At 42.7% G+C, this 26,268-nt stretch overlaps 1 protein-coding gene across 1 annotated transcript in view; it reads right to left on the bottom strand.

Annotated features, from left to right (window-relative positions):
- Nucleotides 1-26,268, bottom strand: part of LOC112224753 (tensin-1-like) — a 298,598-nt gene that overhangs the window by 93,084 nt on the left and 179,246 nt on the right. The window contains 1 exon segment of the mRNA XM_042319964.1: nucleotides 2,380-2,421. Within this exon segment, the coding sequence (XP_042175898.1) occupies nucleotides 2,380-2,421 (42 nt within the window).

A 26,268-nucleotide genomic window follows, 5' to 3' on the forward strand; every position in this document is an offset into this window, starting at 1 on the left:
ATACTAGATATACACACAGTACACACAATACACTAGCTATACATACAGTACACACACAATATACTAGATATACACACAGTACACACAATACACTAGATATACATACAGTACAGACACAATATGCTAGCTATACACTACACACAATATATTAGATATACATATAGTACACACAATATACTAGTTATACATACAGTACACACAATATACTATATATACACACAGTACACACAATACACTAGCTATACATACAGTACACACACAATATACTAGTTATACACTACACACAATATGCTAGTTATACACTACACACAATATATTAGATATGCATACAGTACACACAATATACTAGTTATACATATAGTACACACTATATACTAGTTATACATACAGTACACTTAAGCATTTCCACATTTCTGCATGCAGGCTTCCAATGGAACGTACAGATAAAAAAGCCAGCACACACAGACACACACAGAGCCACACACAGACACACACAGAGCCACACAGAGCCACACACAGACACACACAGACACCTACAGAGCCACACACAGACACACACAGAGCCACACACAGACACCTACAGAGCCACACACAGACACCTACAGAGCCACACACAGACACACACAGACACACACAGAGCCACATACAGACACACACAGAGCCAAATACAGACACACACAGAGCCACACACAGACACACACAGAGCCACATACAGACACACACAGAGCCAAATACAGACACACACAGAGCCACACACAGACACACACAGAGCCACACACAGACACACACAGACACACACAGACACCTACAGAGCCACACACAGACACACACAGACACACACAGAGCCACACAGAGCCACACACAGAGCCACACATAGACACACACAGACACACACACAGAGTCACACACAGACACACACAGAGACACACATATTTGGGTAGTGGTTTATTCCCTCTTTAAATATTGGCTGTGTCTTGGCTTTGGGTGGTGAGTCCCAATCTGTAACGTGATACTGCCTTTCTCAGACTAAATAAGACCCAGTCCAAACCTTACAGGGTGTGTAAAAGGAAGTAACTCACATGGCTGGCTCTGAACTGGATAGGGGATACACACCATTAAACAAGCACACAAATTCAAACATAACAGCCCGAAAAATACGTGGACAAAATTAACTAGAAGTAGCAACTGATACAGACCATATAATGGAGACATGATATACAGACCCTGGTTGTGTATTTCATTACTGTGTGTGTGTGTGTGTGTGTGCGTGTGCGTGCGTGTGCGTGTGTGTGTGTGTGTGTGTGTGTGTGTGTGTGTGTGTGTGTGTGTGTGTGTGGGTGTGTAATGTGTATTTGCGTCTGTGCTTTTGTGGATGAACACAGTAGATTAGTGTGTATTTACAGTATACTATGCATACAGAATTTGTTTGGACCTGAGCAACATGGTTAAGAGCTGGCAGGCTTGGTATCACAATGAGAATAACACAATGACAACAACATAATGACAACAACACAATGACAATAACACAATGACAATGGCAACAACACAATGACAATAACACAATGACAACAACACAATGACAATAACACAATGACATCAACACAATGACATCAACACAATGACAACAACACAATGACAACACAATGACATCAACACAATGACAACAACACAATGACAATAACACAATGACAATAACACAATAACATTAACACAATGACAACAACACAATGACAATAACACAATGACAATAACACAATGACATTAACACAATGACAACAACACAATGACATCAACACAATAACATTAACACAATGACAATAACACAATGACAATAACACAATGACAACAACACAATGACAATAACACAATGACAATAACACAATGACAACAACACAATGACAATAACACAATGACAATAACACAATGACATTCACACAATGACAACAACACAATGACATCAACACAATAACATTAACACAATGACAACAACACAATGACAATAACACAATGACATTAACACAATAACATTAACACAATGACATTCACACAATGACAACAACACAATGACATCAACACAATAACATTAACACAATGACATTAACACAATGACAACAACACAATGACAATAACACAATGACATCAACACAATGACATTAACACAATGACAACAACACAATGACAATAACACAATGACAATAACACAATGACATTAACACAATGACAACAACACAATGACAATAACACAATGACATTAACACAATGACAACAACACAATAGGGCAATAGCATCCCCAATCCCTCTTTTAATGGTGTGAGGTGTTTTAGCTAGAAACAATAACACACACACACACATAGACAATAAGATAGAGCTCAGACTCACCAAGGTCTCTACATGCTTCAGGGGGATGTCGTTACCAGGTGCCTAGAAGGGTGAAGGAAGAGAGAGAGAGAGAGAGAGAGAGAGAGGGAAAGGAAGAGAGAGGGAGAAGAAGAGGGAGATAGGGAGAGGAAGAGATATGAAGTGAGAGAGGGAGGGAGAGAGAGAGAGGATGACAGAGGGAAAGGGAGAGAGAGGGAGAGAGAGGGAGGGAGAGAGAGAGGAGGAGAGAGGAAGAGAGAGGGAGAGAGAGGATGAGAGAGGAAGAGAAGAAGAGGGAGAGGAAGAGAGAGGAAGAGAGAGGGAGGGAGAGGAAGAGAGAGGGAGAGAGAGAGAGAGAGGGAAAGGAAGAGAGAGGGAGAAGAAGAGGGAGATAGGGAGAGGAAGAGATATGAAGTGAGAGAGGGAGAGGGGGACAGAGGGAAAGGGAGAGAGAGGGAGAGAGAGGGAGAGAGAGGGAGGGAGAGGGAGGGAGAGAGAGGATGAGAGAGGAAGAGAAGAAGAGGGAGAGGAAGAGAGAGGAAGAGAGAGGGAGGGAGAGGAAGAGAGGGAGAGAGAAGAGAAAAGTTGAGACTACTGTAAATACATTACACAACCTGTAATGTGGAAGCTTGGTTGTGATTATACCTAGGACTGTTGCGGTAACCATATTACCACCACACCGGCGGTCACGTGTCATGAAGGCAGTCAAATTTCACGTGACCGTGTTTAGTCACGGTAATTAGGCTCTCCAAGCTCTGATGCTGCTGATGGTCATTAGTAGCCTAACAAACTTGCTAACTGCCTGGTACTCAGCACTCTATTGTCCCTCTAATCACTCTGACACCAATGCATATGTATTAGAAAATCTAATCAAACACTTCATGAGAGTCCATGAGCTCATGTTGCTCAATATTTCAATAGGCTATGCAATTGTGGTAGAAAACAGAGTGATGGCCTCTACTAAAAAGAGGAGGATCCCATCAGCTTTCTATGGGCTAGGCCTACAATATTTATTTCTCAACTTTCCTAATATTAAACACATTGCTTATATTTACAACAGGAGTATAGCCTACCTAGCTGTCATGAAAATGAACCACGGGGAAAAGCTTCCTCCATTCGCTATTTAAGTGATGACATATTTTTTTCCCGCTGACCCTGTTTCGATACAGGTGCAAGATAATGGTCCATTCTAAATTTAAACAAATGTCACACATATATTATTTAGTAAATGTAAAGACAAGATTAAATCAAGAATAGTCTGATGGGTGACAGTATTAGTCTATAAATTATAAATGATGTATTATCACTTGTGAATGGTTAGAGCGTTGGACTAGTAACCGGAAGGTTGCAAGTTCAAATCCCCGAACTGACAAGGTACAAATCTGTCGTTCTGCCCCTGAACAGGCAGTTAACTTACTGTTCCTAGGCCGTCATTGAAAATCAGAATTTGCCCATAGGCCTATATATATAGGCCTATATGTTTTAATAAGGTTAGTATCACACCTCATGTAGCCTAGCCCATAGGCCTATATGTTTTGATAAGGTTAGTATCACACCTCATGTAGCCTAGCCCATAGGCCTATATGTTTTGATAAGGTTAGTATCACACCTCATGTAGCCTAGCCCATAGGCCTATATGTTTTAATAAGGTTAGTATCACACCTCATGTAGCCTAGCCCATAGGCCTATATGTTTTGATAAGGTTAGTATCACACCTCATGTAGCCTAGCCCATAGGCCTATATGTTTTAATAAGGTTAGTATCACACCTCATGTAGCCTAGCCCATAGGCCTATATGTTTTGATAAGGTTAGTATCACACCTCATGTAGCCTAGCTCATAGGCCTATATGTTTTAATTAAGGTTAGTATCACACCTCATGTAGCCTAGCCCATAGGCCTATATGTTTTGATAAGGTTAGTATCACACCTCATGTAGCCTAGCCCATAGGCCTATATGTTTTGATAAGGTTAGTATCACACCTCATGTAGCCTAGCCCATAGGCCTATATGTTTTGATAAGGTTAGTATCACACCTCATGTAGCCTAGCCCATAGGCCTATATGTTTTGATAAGGTTAGTATCACACCTCATGTAGCCTAGCCCATAGGCCTATATGTTTTGATAAGGTTAGTATCACACCTCATGTAGCCTAGCCCATAGGCCTATATGTTTTGATAAGGTTAGTATCACACCTCAAGTAGCCTGGCCCATAGGCCTATATGTTTTGATAAGGTTAGTATCACACCTCAAGTAGCCTTGCCCATAGCCCTATATGTTTTAATAAGGTTAGTATCACACCTGAAATAGCCTGGCCCATAGCCCTATATGTTTTAATAAGGTTAGTATCACACCTCCCAAGGCCTAGCCTCATGCCCCCATAGGCCTATATGTTTTGATAAGGTTAGTATCACACCTGAAGTAGCCTGGCCCATAGCCCTAGCCTCAGCCCCCATAGGCCTATATGTTTTGATAAGGTTAGTATCACACCTCATGTAGCCTAGCCCATAGGCCTATATGTTTTGATAAGGTTAGTATCACACCTCATGTAGCCCTATATGTTTTGATAAGGTTCGTATCACACCTCATAGCCCATAGGCCTATATGTTTTGATAAGGTTAGTATCACACCTCATGTTAGCCCATAGGCCTATATGTTTTGATAAGGTTAGTATCACACCTCATGTAGCCTAGCCCATAGGCCTATATGTTTTGATAAGGTTAGTATCACACCTCAAGTAGCCTTGCCCATAGCCCTATATGTTTTAATAAGGTTAGTATCACACCTGAAGTAGCCTGGCCCATAGCCCTATATGTTTTAATAAGGTTAGTATCACACCTCAAGTAGCCTAGCCCATAGGCCTATATGTTTTGATAAGGTTAGTATCACACCTCAAGTAGCCTGGCCCATAGGCCTATATGTTTTAATAAGGTTAGTATCACACCTCATGTAGCCTATCCCATAGGCCTATATGTTTTGATATGGTTAGTATCACACCTCATGTAGCCTAGCCCATAGGCCTATATGTTTTGATAAGGTTAGTATCACACCTCTGGCCCATAGGCCTATATGTTTTGATAAGGTTAGTATCACACCTGAAGTAGCCTGGCCCATAGCCCTATATGTTTTAATAAGGTTAGTATCACACCTGAAGTAGCCTGGCCCATAGGCCTATATGTTTTAATAAGGTTAGTATCACACCTCATGTAGCCTATCCCATAGGCCTATATGTTTTGATATGGTTAGTATCACACCTCATGTAGCCTAGCCCATAGGCCTATATGTTTTGATAAGATTTGCATCACAACTTAAGTGGTGAATTTAACTTCTTAAAATTAAGCACATTTATCCGCTTTACAAGTGCTGTAGAGCCTAAATGGCATATATACAGTATATAAGCATGGGTAACGCTGCTTCGAGGGTGGCTGTTGTCGTTGTGTTCCTGGTTCGAGTCCAGGTAGGAGCGAGGAGAGGGACGGAAGCTATACTGTTACACTGGCAATACTAAAGTGCCTATAAGAACATCCAATAGTCAAAGGTTAATGAAATACAAATGGTATAGAGGGAAATAGTCCTATAATTTCTATAATAATTACAACCTAAAACTTCTTAACTGAGAATGTTGAAGACTCATGTTAAAAGGAACCACCAGCTTTCATATGTTCTCATGTTCTGAGCAAGGAACTTAAACGTTAGCTTTCTTACATGGCAAATATTGCACTTTTACTTTCTTCTCCAACACTTTGTTTTTGCATTATTTAACATGTTTCATTATTCATTTGAGGCTAAATTGATTTTATTGAAGTAATATATTAATTTAAAATAAATGTTCATTCAGTATTGTTGTAATTGTCATCATTACAAATAAAAACTTTTTTTTTTAAATGGCCGATTGATCGGTATCGGCTATTTTGGGCCTCCAATAATCGGTATCGGTATCGGCATTGAAAAATCATAATCGGTCGACCTCTAGTACAGTGGACAGTTCTTCCAATATCTTCAATATGCACCTCGGAATTGGATGCGGATGTCTGTCTTCACTTGTACCCTGTGAGAAATACCCGATCACGTGATGAAGCACGCAGCACTCAGGGAGAAGCGCACAATGGCCACTGGACGCAAAAGGCATGGGTTTTTTGGGGGGGTGCATTATGGCCACACAAAGGGGATGCCGGTGTGAAATCCGAGGCTTTATCAAGTGCTTGTCAAATTGTGAATGAGAGACTGATGAAGTGTGTACAGCCTGAGCAACAAAAGAAAGGCAGAGCTCATGCCTTTCAAGCAACTTTTTCAGATAATCATTAGAGTCGCATCATGCAGCCTTACAATTTATTAAAAATCAAAACATATAGCCCAACGTTTGAAGAACTAATAAAGTTACATGAATAACTCTAAATTAAGCATACAGTATAGGAGTACCTATTTCTCTGTTAACTGCTCAACACAGAATAACAGCATGTTGTTCAAATTGTTTGGAGAAAATATAATTTCTATTTTAGTCAGCTTTGTTCAATTGCATACTATAAAATAATGCCACGGAATTCTAAGCAAATCTTGTCTGCTAAATGAACTAGTGTAGCCCACAGCCATATGGCCTAGCCAGATCAGAACCTAACATAAGGACAACTCAGAGTATGCTATTCTGTTCTTCTGAAATAGACTACATTTTCTTCATATCATGTTTCTTTAGACCTGTCTAAAATAAATAATGGATTTATTGTGAAGGTGAAGGCTATATGACATGGATTTATTAGACTCAATCACCGGTTGATGAAAATGTGTGACCGCCACAGCCCTAATTACACCTCCTATGGACTGGTTGCATTATCACCTTTTCATTCACACTTGAATAGCCAGACATAATAGTAATGGTCAACAACATCCTTTCCGTGAGTCCTGATACTGGCTACTGACTAAAGTTCATGATGCCGTTGACCTTAACAAGGGCCAGTGGAAACAAGCTAGCCCAATAACATCAAAGACCCACCACCATATTATACAGTAGGGGTTCTTTTCTGCTCATACGTTCTCATTTCGACGCCAAACCCCACCAGTGGCCAAAGAGCTCTATTTTCATGTCATCTGACCAAAGCACCAGTTCCAATCCATGTGCCAATGCCGTTGAGAAAACACCAGCCGTTAACATTTGTTGGATGACATGAAAACAGAGCTCTTTTGGCCACGCACACCAGGACTGTAAAATATGATGGTGGTGTTATTTTGCTTCCACTGGTCCTGGGGCCCTTGTTAATGTCAACAGCATCAAGAACTTGACCCAGTGCCAGGACATTTTAGCCAAAAACCTTGGTTGAAACTTGGCCTCAAGTGGATCTTCCGGCAAGACAATACCCCAAGCACACATGAAAGAAATGGTTAATTGGCAACAGAATCTACATGTTGCAATGGCCATCCATTCTCAGGACATGAAACTCATTGAAAACCTGCAGAAGAGGGCAGTCTATAAGCACAGACTAACAATTCTGGATGGAGGAACGGTCTAAGATCCCTCCCAAAGTGTTCTCCAATGCATATATATATATTTTTAAAGACTCAGTGCTGCTATCCTGACAAGGTGGGGTATTGAAAGTTATTGAAAACATGGGTGTCAATTATTTTGACCCCTACCTTTTTGAGAAAAAGTATTACTTGTTCAACAAAATCTATTTCTCTGAGAAATTGTATTTGTATAAAATAATATAATTTCCCTAATCCTTTTTGAGCATACAATATAGGTCAGTATTTGAATTATTTATTTTACACAGTCATTTTTTCTCATCTTTATCAAGGATGTCAATCATTTCAGATCCCACTGTATATGTGTCTGGGATCTTTGTGTCCACATGTGTATCCCACAGTGTGTGTTATAATCGGATCTGGGTAGAAATAGCAGGCAATCTGTTTGCTTTCAATTACTTCCGTGTACTTGATTGAGCTTGCCTAGCACATTAAATACATAAAAATGCCTCAAATATCATTTTGACCCAGGCCTGTCATGTTATATTTCAATAGTGTTTTGTGTGAAAAGGTGCTGTTCGTGGCCCTAGAATTCCTACGTACCAAGCTGGGGAAAAGCAGAGATGGGATACGCCTTGAGTGCGTGGGAACATCTATAAACCCTCTGTGGTAAATATTTACACTAAGAGACACATCCCTTCCATTAGCCCAGCCCAGAGAGACCATCTCATCTCCATCCCTACTGCTGAAGCCCTGTCACGCTGCTGCAGTACAACCATATACAGCCATGGGAAGAGAAAGAGAGAGAGACAGAGAGACAGAGAGAGGGGAGAGAGAAACAGGGAGAGAGAGGAGAGAGGGAGAGAAACAGGGAGAGAGAGGAGAGAGGGAGAGAAACAGGGAGAGAGGAGAGAGGGAGAGAAACAGGGAGAGAGAGGAGAGAGGGAGAGAAACAGGGAGAGAGAGGAGAGAGGGAGAGAAACAGGGAGAGAGAGGAGAGAGGGAGAGAAACAGGGAGAGAGGAGAGAGGGAGAGAAACAGGGAGAGAGAGGAGAGAGGGAGAGAAACAGGGAGAGAGAGGAGAGAGGGAGAGAAACAGAGAGAGAGAGGAGAGAGGGAGAGAAACAGGGAGAGAGAGGAGAGAGGGAGAGAAACAGAGAGAGAGAGGAGAGAGGGAGAGAAACAGAGAGAGAGAGGAGAGAGGGAGAGAAACAGGGAGAGAGGAGAGAGGGAGAGAAACAGGGAGAGAGAGGAGAGAGGGAGAGAAACAGGGAGAGAGAGGAGAGAGGGAGAGAAACAGGGAGAGAGAGGAGAGAGGGAGAGAAACAGGGAGAGAGAGGAGAGAGGGAGAGAAACAGGGAGAGAGAGGAGAGAGGGAGAGAAACAGAGAGAGAGAGGAGAGAGGGAGAGAAACAGAGAGAGAGAGGAGAGAGGGAGAGAAACAGGGAGAGAGGAGAGAGGGAGAGAAACAGGGAGAGAGAGGAGAGAGGGAGAGAAACAGGGAGAGAGAGGAGAGAGGGAGAGAAACAGGGAGAGAGAGGAGAGAGGGAGAGAAACAGAGAGAGAGAGGAGAGAGGGAGAGAAACAGGGAGATAGAGGAGAGGAGACAGAGAGACAGAGAGACAGAGAGAGGGAGAGAAACAGGGAGAGAGAGGAGAGAGGGAGAGAAACAGGGAGAGAGAGGAGAGAGGGAGCGAAACAGGGAGAGAGAGGAGAGAGGGAGAGAAACAGGGAGAGAGGAGAGAGGGAGAGAAACAGGGAGAGAGAGGAGAGAGGGAGAGAAACAGGGAGAGAGAGGAGAGAGGGAGAGAAACAGGGAGAGAGAGGAGAGAGGGAGAGAAACAGAGAGAGAGAGGAGAGAGGGAGAGAAACAGGGAGAGAGAGGAGAGAGCGAGAGAAACAGAGAGAGAGAGGAGAGAGGGAGAGAAACAGAGAGAGAGAGGAGAGAGGGAGAGAAACAGGGAGAGAGGAGAGAGGGAGAGAAACAGGGAGAGAGAGGAGAGAGGGAGAGAAACAGGGAGAGAGAGGAGAGAGGGAGAGAAACAGGGAGAGAGAGGAGAGAGGGAGAGAAACAGAGAGAGAGAGGAGAGAGGGAGAGAAACAGGGAGATAGAGGAGAGGAGACAGAGAGACAGAGAGAGGAGAGAGAGAAACAGGGAGAGAGGAGAGAGGGAGAGAAACAGGGAGAGAGAGGAGAGAGGGAGAGAAACAGGGAGAGAGAGGAGAGAGGGAGAGAAACAGGGAGAGAGAGGAGAGAGGGAGAGAAACAGGGAGAGAGAGGAGAGAGGGAGAGAAACAGGGAGATAGAGGAGAGGAGACAGAGAGACAGAGAGAGGAGAGAGGGAGAGAAACAGGGAGATAGAGGAGAGGAGACAGAGAGACAGAGAGAGGAGAGAGAGAAACAGGGAGAGAGGAGAGAGGGAGAGAAACAGGGAGAGAGAGGAGAGAGGGAGAGAAACAGGGAGAGAGAGGAGAGAGGGAGATAAACAGGGAGAGAGAGGAGAGAGGAAGAGAAACAGGGAGATAGAGGAGAGGAGACAGAGAGACAGAGAGAGGAGAGAGAGAAACAGGGAGAGAGGAGAGAGAAACAGGGAGAGAGAGGAGAGAGGGAGAGAAACAGGGAGAGAGAGGAGAGAGGGAGATAAACAGGGAGAGAGAGGAGAGAGGGAGAGAAACAGGGAGAGAGAGGAGAGAGGAAGAGAAACAGGGAGAGAGAGGAGAGGAGAGAGAGAGACAGAGAGAGGAGAGAGAGAAACAGGGAGAGAGAGGAGAGAGGGAGAGAAACAGGGAGAGAGAGGAGAGTGGGAGAGAAACAGGGAGAGAGAGGAGAGGAGAGAGAGACAGGGAGAGGAGAGAGAGAAACAGGGAGAGAGAGGAGAGAGGGAGAGAAACAGGGAGAGAGAGGAGACAGGGGAGAGCCAGGTCTAAAGGAAATACATGATGTCATTGGTCGGGGTTGTTCTGACTAGCAGGCTGGCTCTCATTAGCTTCACATTGTTGGAGTGATATGAGAAGCCACTGAGTGGGACGATAGCCTATACACACACTAACACTAGGTAAGAAGACCGGCATTAAATCGTAGGGCATTGTATCAAAGTCACAGCCAATAGACAAGACATACACTGCCCCGACTAATATGGCAATGATGCTTAAAACCTCTAGTACAGCCACAAATACCTACTCAGAAGAGAAGTGTGTGTGTGTGTGTGTGTGTGTGTATTCTAATTTTCCATTACTCTAAAGCACACGTGACAAGCTCATTCCACGGAGGGCCGAGTGTCTGTGGATTTTTGCTCCTCCCTTGTACTTGATTGTTGAAATGAGGTCACTGGGTCACTGATTGGTAAGGAAATCCCCTCGCCTGGTTGTCTAGGTCTTAATTGAAAGGAAAAATACTGGGTCCTGTGTGGATCAGTTGGTAAGTGTTCAATTCCCAAAGTGATCACGTACTGTACTGAAATTTGCTTTGGAGAAAAGTGTCTGTGTGTAAGTGGTATATAGCTACTTTATATAAAACATTGTAACCCACGTAAGAACAGTGGTGTAAAGTACTTAAGTAAACATAATTTAAAGTACTACTTAAGTAATTTTTTTGGTATCTTTACTATTTATATTTTTGACAACTTTTACTTCACTACATTTCTAAAGAAAATAATGTATTTTTTACTCCATACAATTTCCCTGACACCCAAAAGTACTCGTTACATTTTGAATGCTTAGCAGGACAGGAAAAGGGTCCAATTCACGCACTTATCAAGAGAATATCCCTGGTCCTCCCGCCTGCCTCTGATCTGGCGGACTGACTAAACACAAATGCTTCGTTTTAGAATTTTGTCTGAGTGTTGGAGTGTTCCCCTGACTATCCAGAAATAAAATAAAAAACAAGATTGTGCCATCTGGTTTCCTTAATATAGGAATTTGAAATAATTTGAACTTTTACTTTTAATACTTAATTATATTAAAAACCAAATACTTTTAGACTTTTACTCAAGTAATATTTTACTGGGTGACTTTCACTTTTACTTGAGTCATTTTCTATTAAGGTATCTTTACTTCTACTCAAGTATGAAAATTGGGTACTTTTTCCACCACTGATTATATCATTGAACTACTAGTTTCCCATCATGCAACACTGTAGAAATCAATGCCTTAATATCTTAACCTGTCTGATATCACACATGTATGACAATTGGGTACTTTTTCTATGACTGTATAAGAGAAAGAGTCACATGATCCAAACAACAAAATACACTACTGATCCGAAATAACTAGCAAGGGTGTCACACTATCCCCAGCTAACAAATCTAGGGAGAGAGAGAGAGCGTTTTTGTAATGTTACTCGTAATGTTCCCCTAATACTTGAGTCTCCAGTTTTCCATTAGTTAGGGGAACATTCTATCTATGTTAGCAATAACCTTCTGGGAATCTTTTTAGTATGTTATGGTGTTAAAGTTAGGAGAAAATTCCCTTAATGTCAAACAGAACTTATCTAGAAGGTGGTTGCAACGTTCTCAGAATATACAACATTAATGTTCTAGACACGTTTTATGGGACGTTGTAAGAACACTCGTGTGTCCAGTTTTCTGAGGGTTAGGAGAACATTCCATCAACATCCCACCAAACGTACACAGAACATGGTTGCCATGGATTTCAAGGAAATTGTGGAGAGATGCTCAGCTATATAGAAATAATAAATATTTATAAATTATGAGGGATAGTGGAAATGTGGTCAGAATTTGTGCTCAACGGGTATTCCTACAGATTTTAATTAGATCAGTTAGGGGCGTTGTAACTGTGGCCAAATAATAACATGAACATACACTACCAGTCAAAGGTTTTTACTATGTTCTATATTGTAGAATAATAGTGAAGACATCAAAACTATGAAATAACTCATATGGATTCATGTAGTAACCAAAAAAGTGTTAAACAAGTCTTGAACCCAGGCCACCAGCACCAACGACAAACAACCTTACTACTGTCCCAATAAGGGATATCACTAAGGCATGTGCTTATTGGGCCAGTATAGTTAGGGCCTGGCCAGAAGTAAACCCTAACCTCTCCTCCCTAGGCTCTTAGATCTGTAGATTTGAAACAACTGGATAGGTGTATGTAATAGGCTGGAGTAAGTATCTTATTGATGGTAGTGATTCAGGAGTAACATTATAACAGTGTAAAATGCCCCACCACTATTAGACCACTATACAGAACACCCTTAAATTACTGAAATAAGTCAATCAAATGAATGATGACGGAAGTCAGATTAGCTGATTGCTGACATGGACATGGTGGCGTAGCAGGAAGATCGGACCAAGAGGTTGTGAGTTCAAATCCCAGCTGAGGACATGTTGAATAATACTTACTGTATAAATTAACATGCACAATGTAATCCTGTATGTCAATGTGTGTCAAATATGGAAGTTGAAATCACTACATTAAAAGCACTGTGTGTATGAGTATCCATACCCTTGCCAACAGACAAAAAGCTATGAATGGATAAGTGATTCACCAATCAGGGCCTTGATTGGCTCGGCAACAGTAACAAGAATACATTTTTTGGGTTGCCGCAAATGTTCTTGCCACGTTTCCATGTGTATGGTTGGTTGGACGTTGATGGAATGTTCTCCCAACCCTCAGAAAACTGGATACATGAACATTTGTGCAACATTCCCATGAAACGTGTTTATACCATTAAGTACCTACATATGAAATAAAATTAAATAATAATTTGTTGTAGTTGGGTGGTCCAGTAGTACCTAACATTTGGTAACTCTAGACCACCTGATTCTTTTGGACAATAGGAGTGTTTTGTACCTCACCCTTGGTATTTTAGCTTGCCATAGGGACTTTGAAAATTAAGCAGTCTAATTGTTGAAATATGGATTCTGGAACCAGAACCTCTAGCGTCTGAAATGGGAACAGCAGTCTGGGAAGAATATTAATCACAATTGTATCATATCTACCGTTCCTGCTAAAGTGAGAGGTAGAATCATCCATCTTCTAAGATCAACAATTAATTTGGTATAGTTTGTTTTATGCAGGTCTTCAGGAGAGGTAGGAATAGAAATACCTAGAGATTTTATTCCCTTGTCAGGCCAAAAGAAAATTGACAGACAGAGTATCTGATGTGGGGTGAACCCATTCACAGCATAGGCTTCAGTTTTACTTACATTCAGTTTATATCCTGAGTAAATCCCATATGTTTTTACACCTTTAATCAAGCATGGCACAGAGTTGCGTACATCAGACATAAACACCAATATATCATCAGCATACAGAGAGATCTTATGCTCTTCCTCGCCAATTTCTATGCCTTTGATATTAGGACTGGATCCTATCATCTGGGCAAGAGGTTCAATACCAATGGCAAAAAGGAGCGCGCCCAGTGGGCATCCTTGTCGGACGCCTCTTTTAATAATCAAAAGGTACAGATAAATGTCATTTGACTCTGACTCTAGCGTGGCGAGTAGAAGAAGGTATTTGGACCCATCTAATGAACTTCGGGCCAAATCTAAATTCTTGCAGCATGTGAAACAGATAAGCCAGCCAGATAAGGCTGTCACTTTCGTCGTAACGATGAGACCAAGGTGCAGCGTGATATGAATACATTCTTCTTTTAATGAAGAAAAAATAGAGAACAAACTAACGTGCCGCTATATAAGACAAGTGCTGAAAGGCAACTACACATAGACAATAACCTACAAAACCAAAATGGCAAATGGCAACCTAAATAGGATCAAAATCAGAGACAACGATAAACAGCTGTCTCTGATTGGGAACCAATTCAGGCCACCATAGACCTACATATACCGAGAAATACTAAAACCCCATAGATATACAAAAACCCTAGACAGGAGAAAAACACCTAGACAATACAAAAACTAAACCAACCACCCTTGTCACACCCTGACCTAACCAAAATCATAAAGAAAACAAAGATAACTAAAGTCAGGGTGTGACAAAGGCCATGATATCTGATCCAAGGCCAGAACCATATTTCCTCACCCTGAGTTGTGGTTTAAAACCTGTTAAGGAGGCTGCGAATTTTTGCAGCTTTTTGTTAAAAATCGCACAACATTTCAGCGTCCTGCTACTCATGCCAGGAATATAGTATATGCATATGATAAGTGTGTGTGTATAGAAAACACTCTGAAGTCTCTAAAACTGGTTAAATCGTGTCTGTGGCTATAACAGAACGTGTTTAGGAGTCAAAATCCTTCGAAAAACTGTTCACCAAAAACACAAAAATAATATTCATCCGCCAGTCAATGTATTGTCTAAGGCTGAGGAAAATACATGGGGATCCCCTGTAAATGCCTACAGCTTCCACACGATGTCGCCAGTGCTGGCATTTTGGGGCTGCTTTATCCTTGATTTTGTGACGTATAGGCACTTCCTTTCTTGGGGCTCACCACAGGATGTTATGAAAGTGAAAACATGGAGTATGATTTCAAGACTTGCTGCTATCGAATACAGATCGCCCCGTGATCAATTTGATAGATTATTAACGTTTATTAATACCTAACGTTGGTTTAGATAAGTAGTTTGAAGTGATTTGTAAAAGTTTATAGGCAACTTTTGTAATTTTAAAAAGTTACGTTGCGTCTTGTAAAGGGGCATTTTTCTGGATCAGATCGGTCTTCAGCGAATCACATTTTGGGTATACAATGACGGATTTAATCGGGAAAAAGACCCAATTGTGATGTTTATGTGACAAATAGGAGTGCCAAGAAAGAAGCTTGTCAAAGGTAATGAATGTTTTATGTTTTATTTCTGCGTTTTGGGTAGCGCCGGCTACCGCAAAATCTGTTGTTTTGTTGACGGTCTGGTATTCTGGGGGTGCATGCTATCAGATAATAGCTTCTCATGCTTTCGCGGAAAAGCATTTTACAAATCTGACTTGGTGGCTAGATTCACAACGAGTGTAGCTTTAATTCAGTACCTTGTATGTGTGTTTTAATGAAAGTTAGAGTTTTATCGAAAACTATAGGTTGCGCTCTAAAATTTCCGCTGATTTGATCCCGCCACAGGGACCTAGTCCATAACAAGTTTTAATGATGATATTACATTTAGGCATCTTCTTATATGATCCAATAGTTGACGACCAGCAAGGAACCCTATTTGATCAGGGTGTATAATATTTGTTGTTATTCCTTTGTTGTTTTCCATTAACTCTATCACCCCTCCCCTAATTGGAGTAAACGATGGACAACAAACCTCAGACTTCTGCTTCCGGCTTATACATATTATATACATTTTAAGGACACAGTATATTTTACATTAGTTACAGCTACCCTCAACTCCTCCCATCTATCTATGAAGACCTTCCAGTCCCATCCTTCAGCTACCCTCAACCCCTCCCATCTATCTATGAAGACCTTCCAGTCCCAGCCTTCAGCTACCCTCAACTCCTCCCATCTATCTATGAAGACCTTCCAGTCCCAGCCTTCAGCTACCCTCAACTCCTCCCATCTATCTCTGAAGACCATCCAGTACCAGCCTTCAGCTACCCTCAACCCCTCCCATCTATCTCTGAAGACCATCCAGTCCCATCCTTCAGCTACCCTCAACTCCTCCCATCTATCTCTGAAGACCATCCAGTCCCAGCCTTCAGCTACCCTCAACTCCTCCCATCTATCTATGAAGACCATCCAGTCCCAGCCTTCAGCTACCCTCAACCCCTCCCATCTATCTCTGAAGACCATCCAGTCCCAGCCTTCAGCTACCCTCAACCCCTCCCATCTATCTCTGAACACCATCCAGTCCCAGCCTTCAGCTACCCTCAACCCCTCCCATCTATCTCTGAAGACCATCCAGTCCCAGCCTTCAGCTACCCTCAACTCCTCCCATCTATCTCTGAAGACCATCCAGTACCAGCCTTCAGCTACCCTCAACCCCTCCCATCTATCTATGAAGACCTTCCAGTCCCAGCCTTCAGCTACCCTCAACCCCTCCCATCTATCTCTGAAGACCATCCAGTCCCATCCTTCAGCTACCCTCAACCCCTTCCATCTATCTATGAAGACCATCCAGTCCCAGCCTTCAGCTACCCTCAACCCCTCCCATCTATCTCTGAAGACCATCCAGTCCCAGCCTTCAGCTACCCTCAACCCCTCCCATCTATCTCTGAAGACCATCCAGTCCCAGTCTTCAGCTACCCTCAACCCCTCCCATCTATCTCTGAAGACCATCCAGTCCCAGCCTTCAGCTACCCTCAACCCCTCCCATCTATCTCTGAAGACCATCCAGTCCCAGCCTTCAGCTACCCTCAACCCCTCCCATCTATCTCTGAAGACCATCCAGTCCCAGCCTTCAGCTACAATCAGCCTCTCCCATCTATCTCTGAACACCATCGAGTTGTGATTTATATTTGCCCTGTATGTTTCAACGGTGCTGTGATGTTTCACAAAAGTTCTGAACCTTTCTATTCTCATAGATTCTACATATTGTAAATTAAAGATAAAATGTTTTGCAAAGATAATTATTACATTATTGATCGATTGACTATGAATTTTTTTAAATCGCCCAGCAGTGCTATTTGCAGAGTTATCTCCAGGTAAATGTTGCAATTCTTCGGGCGTTCCTGAACCTGCGACCAAAAACAAGCTACATATGGACAGTACCAAAACAAATTATCTAATGATTCTATCGCTTCGCAGCAAAATCTGCAGAACTGAGATGATTGTATCCCCCATATATATAGAAACATTTTTTGAATCCAGCTTTGTTTGTGTATCAGTTCATAAACGATGTGCCATGAAATCTCCTCCCAACTATTTTACAATATATATGGCACAGCCGTCAATTTGCTATTCCTTAAATGAAACTGGTATATATTTTTTATTTATCACGATGTTCTTTAACCAATTTTGGTCTTTAATGCGGGATTGACAGACAAGTTCCTTACTTTGTCCCCCTTCCACTTATCTCTTCCATTTTTGTGGTAATGCTGCATTTAGTTGTTTGTAATGTTGGGTAGAACAGACATTTCCATATATTTTTGTTAGCTGCATTTGTGGCATAACTCCACCCGTCCTATTTATGATACAATTTACAAAGATTAAACATTTCTCCCCCACACCCTTTTTTTCATCAATTTGTTTAGAGTTTGACCATAATATTTGTTGTAATATCTTTCTGGTGGGTTCAACTGAAATTGCAACCAACTTAGAGAACTATTTTGGATTTAATTATCAAATCAAATCAAATGTATTTATATAGCCCTTTGTACATCAGCTGATCTCTCAAAGTGCTGTACAGTAACCCAGTCTAAAACCCCAAACAGCAAGCCATGCAGGTGTTAAAGCTTTTGTATGACTGAAGCCTTCAGTGAGAGGTCTATTGCTTTAATATTTAACCATTTCTGCCCTCCCAAAATCATATTCAATATATAAATAGGCCCATTTAATTTTGTCTGCCTTGCCGTTCCAAATAAAATGTAAACTTTTTTGCTCATATAATATTTAAAAAAAAAGTGTAGGCAAGGCCATAAGCAAATATGTACACTGGGATATGACAAAATAGTGATTTTTCCACAAATGGAGAGGTATTTTCCTTTCCAAGATCGCAAGATCTTATCTATTTTTGCAAACATTCTATTAAAATGTATTGTAGTGAGATGATTTATTTATTTTGGGATATGAATACAGAGTATGTCCACTTCACAGTCAGACCACTTTACACGGTAATGTAAAAGTTGTATTTATTACATGTCTCTTTTAATTGGTTGAGGGTTGAGGGGGGTTGTTGTTGTTTATGCATGGTTTCCAATCTCTCAATATCATCTTCCAATTTTCTGCATAATTGTTCTTAGTTCTTTTCCCTTGTTGATGCATATGAAACAGCACACCCTCCCAATACCGCCTTTGCCCCTTCCTACAGAACAGCAGGTGCCACATCAGGTGTTTGGTTAAACTAAGTACTATCCAAATTCTGAATGAATAAACTGTCTAAATTCAGCTTCATCAAGTAGTGAAGCATTCATCCTCCACAATGTGGGGTGTGACTGTCTCTCCAGGTCACATACAGCTGACACCGGCCCATGATCAGAAAGAGTAATACATAAAGAAGTAGTCAATACGAGAATAACATCTATAGGGGTGGGATTCAAACACAAAATATCTTCTTTTAGGATTCAAATGTCTCCAAACATCTACTACAACCAGTTCGATGGAGCCATTTCTTAAAGCACGGAACATTCTGGATAGGAGTGTTCTATTTTCTTCCATACCGGATAAAAACGAACAAAAGTGCAGTTAAAATCTCATCTCATCAAAAACAACCCCTTTACTTTATCAGAAATCAAATCAAGAATATATATTGTTTTAAACTCAGGTCTATCTTCATATACATTGAACATTAAGACTTTCACTCCTGCAATGGACCCCGTTGAATAACAATGTGTATCTCCCTTCCTGATCTTTTACTTCATCGTGTAAAACACATAGGGTAAATCTGTGGATAGCAACTCCCCTTCTCCTCCCAGAACTATGTGATGAGCTTGAAGTGCTCACTATCTGGCAGGTGCTTCTCTTGTAAAAAATAAATAAATAAATCTATTGAACACTGTAAGGTCTTCAGTTATAATTGTTCAGATCATTTTTTCCCTTTCAATTGTTGAATGGATACCTTTCACATTGTAGGAAATTACCCCTTAATGGTTACAACTCCATGTGGTATTTAAACCTAACATAGGGGGGGTACTTGTCTTTTATGTATCATTCTAACAATTGTAAAATAAAAATAGTAAAATAACAAAATACAACAACAAATATTGAACACAAAACATTTGTCTGTGATTCCCAGTTACCTTCCAAACACTGTTTTTCATTTTTTGCTTCCAACATATTGACCCACATTTTTTGCAGGTCTTCTTTTATTAAACGCAACAGCAATCACAGATATGGCCATGAATATAATGACTCCATAGTTGAATGTTGGGGAAAGGGGGGGGTCAGATGTAGCCAAAACATCCATCAAGTCTGTCTGAACTGACTGCAGCTTGAAATGTCTGGCCTCATGAGACTCTTAAGGGAACATTCTCTAACGTTGTGGGAATGTTTGTTGTTAGCTGGGGCTCTAGTGGGTTGAAATCTCTCCTTTAGGAAGAAAGGCGTGTCAGCGACAGGACATTTCTTGGAAATGGACAAGAAAACACATATTGTGATCCTCGCAACAGTAAAACTGGTTTGTGGATTTGTAGCCAGGCCACATTTCATGGCCAGACATTTTCTCCCCAAAACAACATATTTGGTCAAAACACCCAGTTGTAATAGCAGTGTCTGATCTGGCCTTTACTGTGTAATGAGAGGCGAGCCTGAAGTCTAGTTACTGAACAAAGGCCTGTGTGAGGTCACAGGGACGTGTAGATGAATGTGCTTTTACATGCTTTTCATGGTGTAGTAGTGTCAGCATGTGGAGGTCAGACTCACAAAGCCCAGCTGGCCAGTAGAAAGACATATTATATAGCAAAAACTGGTGGTATTATAACAAAAACTATGACAAAACAGACAGCAACTCACTATGAGTTGAAAGTTAGATCGAAAGGTGTGATGTCATAGACTGTTGGTATGAGGCAATAGAGACTGTGGATATGAGGACATGTAGACTGATTCTGAGGTCATGGAGACTGAGATGGTATGAGGTCAGAAATTGATTATGAGGTTATAGAAACTGTGGGGGTATGAGATCAGAGATTGATTACGAGGTCATAGAGAGTGATTATGAGGACATAGCGACTGAGTGGGTATGAGGTCATAGAGACTGATTATGAGGTCATAGTGACTGAGGGGGTACAGGGTGCACTGCTATTTGACCCTGCTTCTCACAGCAGGGAAACAATCTTGCAGAAACAGGAAATGTGAATTATTATGTGGATTATAATTAATGGACATTTTTGTAGGGGTTGATACACTTTTCATTTTTCAAGTCTTGCATTTTAAAATGTAAATTACAAACTTTAGAAGCCTTTCTAAACCTTACAATTCACATTTCCTGTCACAACAGAGTAATCCCATTAAGATCTGCAGTTCTGCATGAGGTTAGAGACACGAAGGGGGTCTGAGGTCATAGAAAGGGGTTTTTCACTCTTTTTGGTTCCAGGTAGAACTATTTTGGGTTCATGCAGAACCCTCTGTGGATATTTACATGAAACCCAAAATAGTTCTACCTGGAACCAAAAATGGTTCTTCAAAGGATTCTCCTTTGGGGACAGCCAAATAACCATTTTAGGTTTTACTGTAGATAGCACCTTTTTTTCTAAGCGTGTAGCGACTGGAAGCCTGACAATCAAATTAAGTTACAGTGGGTCTCTGATAAGTTTGTCTGACATTACAAAATGTAGGCCAGTATTCAATAAACATATATATTCACCTCAATCTCCCTCTTCAACTACACATAGACCCTCCTTTGAAGAATTCATAGCACTCAAATCATTTTAAGCCCCTCTAGGAAGAACCTATGAAGAAAGGTAGAGTGCAGGGAGTTTCCCAGGGTAAAAACACTAATATGGCCAAACAGAGCCTCCTTCAACATGACACACAAGGCCATGGAAGTCTGAGACAGCCCATTCAGCTAGAGATGGCGAGTCTAGATCCAAACCATGACTTACAATCCATATGTTTGTGTGTGTGTGTGTGTGTGTGTGTGTGTGTGTGTGTGTGTGTGTGTGTGTGTTTTTTTGGGGGCAGAGGTTTGGCAGTCCAGGCGTGAGTCAGACCCAGCGTGTATACTACGTGTCTCTCATCTCTTTCTCCCTCCAACTCTCCCTCTATCTTTCCTATATTCCTGTATGGGTCTGACTCAATCCTGGATTTCAAAATACCTACTGTACCATCTGTGTTGGCCAATTATTTATGAAAACAGACAGACACAGAATGACTCCTTATCCTCTGACATGGTTCTGTGTATTTATGTGTTGACTGAACTGTTGGGACATAAACGTTGGTTGTCATTCCCAGCTTTAGAAAATGAAAAACATGGCTGAATGTGGAATCACAGGCTATTTACCTCTAAATCATTTTAGAAAGCCTGTCTTGCGGACTTATGAAACACGTTTCTCAAAAGGGTTTTCACATGCCTTGCCCCCGGCTACAGATTTATGCCCCAATGAAAATTCCTCCGCAGGTTCCCATCAGGAAGCATGTGCATTCCTGTACATGTATGACTTTGGATTGGTAAAAACCCTGCTTCATTCTCATGTGTTGTTGTCCTATATTCTATGTTTCTGGACACAAAGCAGTACAGTAATGGGAGAGCGTGAAAGTGTAGACAGGAGTTAAGTAATAGGATCCAACACTACACTGCCTCCTGCTGGTGATGATAAGAACTGCATTCTAAATACTAAGCAGGCATACTAGAACTAACTAATATCTTAGGCCCAATCAGATATCTACACCCTACCCTCAAGGCACTTGAAATGTCACCTTTCGGGAACTACATGAAGTGTACTTGGGTTTAGGGTCTAGGGGTTGCGTCTGGATAGTGTACTTGGGTTTAGGGTCTAGGGGTTGTGTCTGGATAGTGTACTTGGGTTTAGGGTCTAGGGGTTGTGTCTGGATAGTGTACTTGGGTTTAGGGTCTAGGGGTTGTGTCTGGATAGGGCCATTACCTTGGAAAGCATAACAGCAAGACAATAAACATTTAATGATATGAAAATCCTCCTGAGTTATGCTGAAAATGTAATGCTTAATAAAGAGAGAGACCTTCAATTCCTCTGGATGTGGACTGGCAGTTGGCACTGGCCCCAGTATTAAGAGGTGGACTGCTAAGGAAGTGGCTAGACGACACTGACCCCAGTATTAAGAGGTGGACTGCTAGTAGACACTGGCCCCAGTATTAAGAGGTGGACTGCTAGTTGACGCTGACCCCAGTATTAAGAGGTGGACTGCTAAGGAAGTGGCTAGTAGACACTGGCCCCAGTATTAAGAGGTGGACTGCTAAGGAAGTGGCTAGACGACACTGACCCCAGTATTAAGAGGTGGACTGCTAGTAGACACTGGCCCCAGTATTAAGAGGTGGACTGCTAGTTGACGCTGACCCCAGTATTAAGAGGTGGACTGCTAAGGAAGTGGCTAGTAGACACTGACCCCAGTATTAAGAGGTGGACTGCTAAGGAAGTGGCTAGTAGACACTGACCCCAGTATTAAGAGGTGGACTGCTAAGGAAGTGGCTAGTTGACACTGGCCCCAGTATTAAGAGGTGGACTGCTAGTAGACACTGGCCCCAGTATTAAGAGGTGGACTGCTAAGGAAGTGGCTAGTTGACACTGGCCCCAGTATTAAGAGGTGGACTGCTAGTAGACACTGGCCCCAGTATTAAGAGGTGGACTGCTAAGGAAGTTTCTAGTAGACACTGGCCCCAGTATTAAGAGGTGGACTGCTAAGGAAGTGGCTAGTAGACACTGGCCCCAGTATTAAGAGGTGGACTGCTAAGGAAGTGGCTAGTTGACACTGGCCCCAGTATTAAGAGGTGGACTGCTAGTAGACACTGGCCCCAGTATTAAGAGGTGGACTGCTAAGGAAGTTTCTAGTAGACACCGGCCCCAGTATTAAGATGTGGACTGCTAAGGAAGTGGCTAGTAGACACTGGCCCCAGTATTAAGAGGTGGACTGCTAAGGAAGTGGCTAGTAGACACTGACCCCAGTATTAAGAGGTGGACTGCTAGTTGACACTGACCCCAGTATTAAGAGGTGGACTGCTAAGGAAGTGGCTAGTTGACACTGGCCCCAGTATTAAGAGGTGGGCTGCTAATGAAGTGGCTAGTAGTGGCTAGTGGCTAGTAGACACTGGCCCCAGTATTAAGAGGTGGACTGCTAAGGAAGTGGCTAGTAGACACTGACCCCAGTATTAAGAGGTGGACTGCTAAGGAAGTGGCTAGTTGACACTGGCCCCAGTATTAAGAGGTGGACTGCTAGTAGACACTGGCCCCAGTATTAAGAGGTGGACTGCTAAGGAAGTTTCTAGTAGACACTGGCCCCAGTATTAAGAGGTGGACTGCTAAGGAAGTGGCTAGTTGACACTGGCCCCAGTATTAAGAGGTGGACTGCTAGTAGACACTGGCCCCAGTATTAAGAGGTGGACTGCTAAGGAAGTGGCTAGTTGACACTGGCCCCAGTATTAAGAGGTGGACTGCTAGTAGACACTGGCCCCAGTATTAAGAGGTGGACTGCTAAGGAAGTTTCTAGTAGACACCGGCCCCAGTATTAAGATGTGGACTGCTAAGGAAGTGGCTAGTAGACACTGGCCCCAGTATTAAGAGGTGGACTGCTAAGGAAGTGGCTAGTAGACACTGGCCCCGGTATTAAGAGGTGGACTGCTAAGGAAGTGGCTAGTAGACACTGACCCCAGTATTAAGAGGTGGACTGCTAGTTGACACTGACCCCAGTATTAAGAGGTGGACTGCTAAGGAAGTGGCTAGTTGACACTGGCCCCAGTATTAAGAGGTGGGCTGCTAATGAAGTGGCTAGTAGTGGCTAGTGGCTAGTAGACACTGGCCCCAGTATTAAGAGGTGGACTGCTAAGGAAGTGGCTAGTAGACACTGACCCCAGTATTAAGAGGTGGACTGCTAAGGAAGTGGCTAGTTGACACTGGCCCCAGTATTAAGAGGTGGACTGCTAAGGAAGTGGCTAGTAGACACTGACCCCAGTATTAAGAGGTGGACTGCTAAGGAAGTGGCTAGTTGACACTGGCCCCAGTATTAAGAGGTGGACTGCTAGTTGACACTGGCCACAGTATTAAGAGGTGGACTGCTAAGGAAGTTTCTAGTAGACACTGGCCCCAGTATTAAGAGGTGGACTGCTAAGGAAGTGGCTAGTAGACACTGGCCCCAGTATTAAGAGGTGGACTGCTAAGGAAGTGGCTAGTTGACACTGGCCCCAGTATTAAGAGGTGGACTGCTAAGGAAGTTTCTAGTAGACACTGGCCCCAGTATTAAGAGGTCGACTGCTAAGGAAGTGGCTAGTAGACACTGGCCCCAGTATTAAGAGGTGGACTGCTAAGGAAGTGGCTAGTAGACACTGACCCCAGTATTAAGAGGTGGACTGCTAGTAGACACTGGCCCCAGTATTAAGAGGTGGACTGCTAAGGAAGTGGCTAGTTGACACTGACCCCAGTATTAAGAGGTGGACTGCTAAGGAAGTGGCTAGTTGACACTGGCCCCAGTATTAAGAGGTGGACTGCTAGTTGTCACTGGCCCCAGTATTAAGAGGTGGACTGCTAGTAGACACTGGCTCCAGTATTAAGAGGTGGACTGCTAAGGAAGTGGCTAGTAGACACTGGCCCCAGTATTAAGAGGTGGACTGCTAAGGAAGTGGCTAGTAGACACTGACCCCAGTATTAAGAGGTGGACTGCTAAGGAAGTGGCTAGTTGACACTGGCCCCAGTATTAAGAGGTGGACTGCTAGTTGACACTGGCCCCAGTATTAAGAGGTGGACTGCTAAGGAAGTGGCTAGTTGACACTGGCCCCAGTATTAAGAGGTGGACTGCTAGTTGACACTGGCCTCAGTATTACGAGGTGGACTGCTAAGGAAGTGGCTAGTAGACACTGACCCCAGTATTAAGAGGTGGACTGCTAAGGAAGTGGCTAGTAGACACTGGCCCCAGTATTAAGAGGTGGACTGCTAAGGAAGTGGTTAGTAGACACTGACCCCAGTATTAAGAGGTGGACTGCTAAGGAAGTGGCTAGTTGACACTGGCCCCAGTATTAAGAGGTGGACTGCTAAGGAAGTGGCTAGTAGACACTGACCCCAGTATTAAGAGGTGGACTGCTAAGGAAGTGGCTAGTTGACACTGGCCCCAGTATTAAGAGGTGGACTGCTAGTTGACACTGGCCCCAGTATTAAGAGGTAGACTGCTAGTTGACACTGGCCTCAGTATTAAGAGGTGGACTGCTAAGGAAGTGGCTAGTTGACACTGGCCCCAGTATTAAGAGGTGGACTGCTAGTTGACACTGGCCCCAGTATTAAGAGGTGGACTGCTAAGGAAGTGGCGAGTTGACACTGGCCCCAGTATTAAGAGGTGGACTGCTAGTTGACACTGGCCCCAGTATTAAGAGGTGGACTGCTAAAGGAGAAATATTAACTATCTGCAAGAGGTGGGGAGCGAATGTCAAAGACATACTGTATGGGCACACACAGACACTGAGTGGGCACACACAGACACGACATGCACATGCACGCACACACGCACACACGCACACACGCACACACACACACACACACACAAACAGACAGAGCTGTGAGAACCCCCTGAGCCAGCGTTGTTCCTAAATGAGCTGTGAGAACCCCTTGAGCCGGCAGTGTTCCTAAACTAGCTGTGAGAACCCCATGAGCCGGCAGTGTTCCTAAATGAGCTGCGAGAACCCCCTGAGCCGGCAGTGTTCCTAAACTAGCTGTGAGAACCCCTGAGCCGGCAGTGTTCCTAAACAAGCTGTGAGAACCCCTGAGCCGGCAGTGTTCCT

Source organism: Oncorhynchus tshawytscha, linkage group LG03 (genome assembly GCF_018296145.1).
Source record: "Oncorhynchus tshawytscha isolate Ot180627B linkage group LG03, Otsh_v2.0, whole genome shotgun sequence".
In the NCBI taxonomy this organism is placed as follows: domain Eukaryota; kingdom Metazoa; phylum Chordata; class Actinopteri; order Salmoniformes; family Salmonidae; genus Oncorhynchus; species Oncorhynchus tshawytscha.